Here is a 5570-nt window from a genome sequence, read left to right as displayed (position 1 = left end):
GATCCGATCGGGAATATCTGACGGGATCCTGTTCCCAAGGGAAAATGGCTCCAGTTGGGAGGATCCGAAGCGGATTCTGTTCCCAAGGGAAAATGGATCCCATGAGGATCCCTTCTGTTCCCGAAGGTAAATCGCTCCAACTGGGAGGATCCTGTTCCCAAGGGAAAACAGAACCCATTGGCAGCATGCGACAGCATCCAGCTCCCAAAGGAAACCAGCTCCGATTGGGAGGATCCAACCGGATCCTGTCCCCAAGGAAAAAGGGATCCGATTGGGTGGATCCAACRGGATCAAGTTCCCAACGGAAAATGGAACCAATAGGATCCGCTTCCCAACGGAAAATGGCTCCGCTCGGAAGGATCCAATGGGGATCCTGTTCCYGAGGGAAAACGGCTCCAGTTGGGAGGATGTGACGTGGATCCAGTTCCTGAGAAAAAACAGATCCGATRGGATTCTGTTCCCAATGGAAAACAGATTTGATTGGGAGCATCCGACAGGATCCAGCTGCAAGCGGAAGACGGCTCCAGTCGGAAGGATCCAATGGGATCCAGTTCCCGAGAGAACACAGCTCCAATTGGGAAGATCCGATGGGATCCAGCTCCCGATGGAAAATGTCTCCAGTTGGGAACATCCACTGGGATCCAGCTCCTGACGGAAAACTGCTCCAGTTGGAAGGACCCAAGGGGATTCCGTTTCTGAGGGAAAATGGATCCGACGGGATCCCGTTCCCGGCGGAAAACGGCTCCGATTGGGCGGATCCAACGGGACGCCCTTCCCGCCGGGAGGCGGCTCCGGGCGGGACGCACCGGGCACGTAGACGGAGGGATTCTCCGACATTCCCGGCAGCGGCTGGTAGTCGTGGGGCCGGCGGATCTTCAGCGACTGCCCTTGGAAAATGATCCCGTCGAAGGCCATGGCCTGTGTGGTCTCGTCCACGGAGCGGAACTGCCGGGAAAACGGGAAGCGTCGGGCGGGAAGGCCGGGAGCGGAGGGAATGCCGGGGGATGCTGGGAATTCCGGGGGATGCGGGGGTGCTGTGGGGATCTTGGGAAGGACGTGGGATGTTGGGGGAGGTGCGGGAATGCTGTAGGATGTGGGAATGCAGCGGGGATCCCGGGAATGCTGCGGGGAAGCCGAGGAATGCTGGGAACGGCCCGGGATGGGGAGGGATCCTGGGAACGCTGCAGGAAAACGGAGGACGTCGCTGGGATCCTGGGGATGCTGTGGGAACGCCACAGAGCGAGCGGGAATGCTGCGGGGATCCTGGGAATGCTGTGGGGAAGCCGAGGATGCCCCGGAATGCTGGGAACAGCCTGGGATGGGGAGGGATCCTGGGAAAACCCCAGGGAAGCCGGGAATGTCGCAGGGATCCCAGGAAGGACCCAGGGAAACCGGGAACACCGCGTGGACAACAGGAACGTCCCAGGGAAGCTGGGAATGAGGTGGGGATGCTGGGAACGCCAGAGGAAAGCTGGGAATGGCACGGGGATCCCAGGAACACCACGGGGAAACCAGGAATGTGGCAGGGATCCCGGGAAGGACCCAGGGAAGCTGGGAACACCACTGGGATCCTGGGAACGCCCCAGGGAAAGCAGGAATGTAGCAGGGATCCTGGGAAGGCCCCAGGGAAGCTGGGAACTCCGTGGGGTCCCGGGAATACCACAGGGAAGCCGGGAATGCCACCGGGTTCGCAGGAACGCCGAAGGGATCCCGGGAGCGCCGCGGGAATGCCGGGATGGCGAAGAGGGCCTCACCTCGAGGAAGGCAAAGTTCTTATCCTGGTTAATCTGCACGGCCAGGACGGGATTCCCGGGAGCCTGAGTGAGGCCGCCCAGGCGCATCTGGGCGTTGAAGAAATCCATCATGGCTTCCTGCGGGAAAAGCGGGAATGGGGCGGGAAGCCGGGATCAGGGGTGGGAAAATCCACCCCCGTCCGCCCGGGAGGGAAAACCGCTCGTGATTCCCAATGGGCAACTGGGATTTGGGGGTGGGAAACTCCACCCCTCTGCTCGGGGAAGGAAAATCGGTCGTGATTCCCAATGGGAAAATGGGATTTGGGGGTGGGAAATTTCCCCCTCCCGCTTGGCAAGGGAAAATCGGCCACGATTCCTGATGGGAAAAGAAGTGGGAGGCGCTCAGGGTGGTGGGAAAGAGAGAAAAGGTGGGAAGGAGAAAAGAGGGGGAAAAACAGAATTAACGGTGGAAAAAAACGGGGAATGAAGGGGAAAAGGTGGGGAATGAGGGGAAAAAAGGTGGGAAGTGAGAGGGGAAAAGGTGGGAAACAAAGTGGAAGAAGACAGGAAAAAGAGAGGAAAGGTGTGAAATGAAGAGAAGAAAAAGGTGGSAAACCGGAATGGAAAACAGCAAGAAAAGGGAGGAAAAAAACAGGAAATGACAGAAAAAAAGGTGGGAAACGAAGGGGGAAATGCTGGAAAATGACAAAAGGAAAAGGCAGGAAATAGAAAGGAAAAGTGGGAAACGAAGAGGAAGAAGGTGGGAAATGAGAAGGGAAAGGTGGAAACAAGATGGGAAAAAACGCAGGAAAGAAAGACAAAAAGTGGGAAATGAAAAGAGGAAAAAGGTGGGATAAGACAGTGGAATATGGTGGGAAACAAGTGGAAAAAGGCAGGAAAAGGAAAGAAAAAGATGGGAAATAAGGAAATAAAAGCAGGAAACATGGCTGGATTCCAGGGTGGATCCACAGGGAGCGGATTCCCGCTTCCCAGGCCGGAGGCGCTTCCTGCTGCTGGGAAAAGGAGGATGGAGCCCGTATCCCGGCGTCGCTCCGGGCGCTTCCCAGCGCTTCCTGGCTACCTCGGTGATTCCGAAGGGGATGTTCCCGACGTAGAGGCGCCGGGCCTGCCGCGTCATCTGGGATCCCACGACCGGCACCGGTGTCGGAGTCACCGCCAATCCGTCCGGAGTCATGGTGGGAAGCAGGGCCGTGGCTGGGATCTGGCCGGCAGCTGCCGGRAAAACACATGGGAAAAGTTACGGAAAAGCGACGGGAAAGGGGGATGGGGGCAGGAAGAAGTAGGAAATTCCGGAGGGCGGGAGCAGGGAATTCCAGAGGCTAGAAGCAGGGAATTCCGGGGTGTGGGAGCAGGGAATTCTGGAGGGTGGAAGCAGGGAATTCTGGAACCCGGAACCAGGGAGTTCCAGAGCCTGTGAGCAGGCAATTCCAGTGCCCAGAAGCAGGGAATTACTGGGCCTGGAAACATGGAATTCCAGAGCTCAGAAGCATAGAATTCCGGCGAGTGGGAGCAGGCAATTCCAGAGTCCTGAACCAGAGAATTCCTGGGCCCAGAACCAGGGAATTCCAGAGCCTGGGAACAGGGAATTGCAGAGCCTGGGAGCCTGGAATTCCAGAAATTGGGAGCCTGGAATTCTGGAGGGCAGGAACAGGGAAGTCCAGACCCAGGAGCAGCAAATTCCAGGGCCCAGAGTTTTGGAGCCCAGAAGCAGAGAATTCCAGAGCCCGGGAGCAGGGAATTCCAGAGGGCGGGAATAGGGAAGTCCAGACCCAGGAGCAGGGAATTCCAGGACCCAGAACCAGGGAATTTTGGAGCCTGGAACCAGGGAATTTTGAAGGCTGGGAGCAAGGAATTCCAGGGGCCGGGAGCCTGGAATTCCAGAGCCCAGGAGCAGGGAATTCCGGAGGGCGGGAACAGGGAAGTCCAGACCCAGGAGCAGTGAATGCCAAGACTCAGAACCAAGGAATTTTGGAGCCCAGAACCTGGGAATTCCAGGGCCCGGAACAAGGGAATTCCAGGGCCCGGAAGCGGGGAATTCCAGCAGCCGGGAGCCTGGAATTCCAGAAACTGGGAGCAGGGCAGGGCGGGCACCTTGCATGGCCTTGTACTGCATGGGGGTGATGTGCTCGAAGCCGGGCGGCGGCACGTCCCAGTACTTCCGCAGCTTCTTCTTCTTCTCGTGCCGGGGGGAGCGGCTGGAAAACCGGGAAAACACCTCAGGGATCCCCCCAAACTCGCCCCAGTTCTGACTCCATTTTGGCCCAATTCTGGCCCATTTCTAGCACGYTTTGCCCCATTTTTTCGCACATTTTGCCCTATATTTGCCCCATTTTGCCCAATTCTGCCCCATTTTTGGCCCAATTTTACCTCATTTTTGACTCATTTTACCCCATTTCTGCTTCTTTTATTTTTGGCCCAATTATGACCAWTTTTTAGCCCATTTTCTCCATTTTTGGTCCAATTCAGCTGCATTTTTGGATCAGATTCGCCCCATTTTCAGTCCACCTTTGCCCCATTTTTGGGCCACTTTTCCCCCATTTTTAGCCCATTTTGCCGTATTTTTGAATCAATTTTGCCCCACTTCTGGCTCATTTTGTCCCATTTTTTGCCCACTTAGCCCTATTTTTTGTCCATTTTGCCCTATTTTTTAGCCCAATTTTGCCTAGGGTTTGGTCTAATTTTCCCCCATTTTTAGCCCATTTTGCCCCATTTTTGGCCCATCTGACCCCATTTATGTCCCCATTTCGGGCCCAATTTTTGATCTTGTGTTCTCCCAAATTTGCCCTACTTTTGTCCCACTTTCGACCTTCTTTTCTCTCTACTTTGCCCACTTTTGTCCTAATTTTGCCATTGCCTCCCATTTTTGGCCCAATTTTGACCCCATTTGTTCTCCTTTCTTGCCCCAATTGTATCTCTATTTTATCTCAATTTTGGCCTAATTTTGACCCTATTTTGTCCCATTTTGCTCCCACTTTTGCCCCATTCTATCCCAATTCCGATTCTGTTTTGCCTATTTTCTGTCCCAATTCTATCAGCATTTTTACCATTTTCTGTCAATTTAGTCCCYTTTTTGTCCCACTTGATCCCATTTTCCCCTCTTTTTGTCCCAACCTTATCCTTATTTTGAGCCCATTTTCTCCCACTTTTGGGGCAAATCTTATCCTTAATTCGACCCAATTTTGATCATTTTATCCACGCGGTTTTGTCCCCRTTTTGTACCATAGTTGTCCCAATTTTGATCTCATTTTGTTCCTTTTTTGACTTCATGTTGTCCCCACATCATCCCATTTTTGTCCCAATTTTATCCTTATTCTGTCTCAAATTTGATCCTTTTTCCCCCCGTTTTTCTCCCCTTTTTCACCCCCCAAACGCACCTCAAGGGACCGGAGAGGCTCAAGGGCGACCTGGGAAGGGAAACGTGGGTGAATATTCATAAAAAATGGGGATTTTTGCAGGGTTAGTGGTTAAAAAAGGGGGATTGCGGGTGTTTTGGGGTGAAAGGAAGGGATTTGCAGTGTTCTCAGGTTAAAAAATGGTTAATTGGGGATTAGAAGGGGTTTTGAGGTCAGAAATAGGGATTTGGGGGCATTTGGGGGGCGAATGGGGGGAATCTGGGGGCATTTGGGGGTCAAAAGTGAGAATTTGGGGACCTTTTGTGACCCAAAGCAGGAATCTGGGGACATTTGGGGGCTAAAAGTACGAATTTGGGGGCATTTTGGGGCAAAACAGGGGAATTTGGGGGCGTTTTGGGAACCAACAGGGGGATTTAGGGGCCAAACGCAGCAATTTGGGGCATTTTGGGGCCGAATGCGGGAA

At 53.9% G+C, this 5570-nt stretch overlaps 1 protein-coding gene across 1 annotated transcript in view; it reads right to left on the bottom strand.

Moving 5' to 3' along the window:
- U2AF2 (U2 small nuclear RNA auxiliary factor 2) overlaps nucleotides 1-5158 on the bottom strand; it is a gene marked incomplete at both ends in the record, with an annotated part of 5642 nt that extends 484 nt beyond the window's left edge. The window contains 5 exons of the mRNA XM_026052811.1: nucleotides 807-945; nucleotides 1755-1871; nucleotides 2815-2966; nucleotides 3846-3949; nucleotides 5129-5158. Of these exons, the coding sequence (XP_025908596.1) occupies nucleotides 807-945; nucleotides 1755-1871; nucleotides 2815-2966; nucleotides 3846-3949; nucleotides 5129-5158 (542 nt within the window). The remainder of the gene's footprint in view (nucleotides 1-806; nucleotides 946-1754; nucleotides 1872-2814; nucleotides 2967-3845; nucleotides 3950-5128) is intronic.
- Nucleotides 5159-5570: the final 412 nt, after the last annotated feature.

This window comes from Nothoprocta perdicaria, unplaced genomic scaffold (assembly GCF_003342845.1).
Source record: "Nothoprocta perdicaria isolate Ctin4 unplaced genomic scaffold, notPer1 scaffold_910, whole genome shotgun sequence".
NCBI classification, from domain to species: domain Eukaryota; kingdom Metazoa; phylum Chordata; class Aves; order Tinamiformes; family Tinamidae; genus Nothoprocta; species Nothoprocta perdicaria.
The sequence above is the reverse complement of the archived record's forward strand: the minus strand, read 5'-3'. Positions and strand labels throughout refer to the sequence as shown.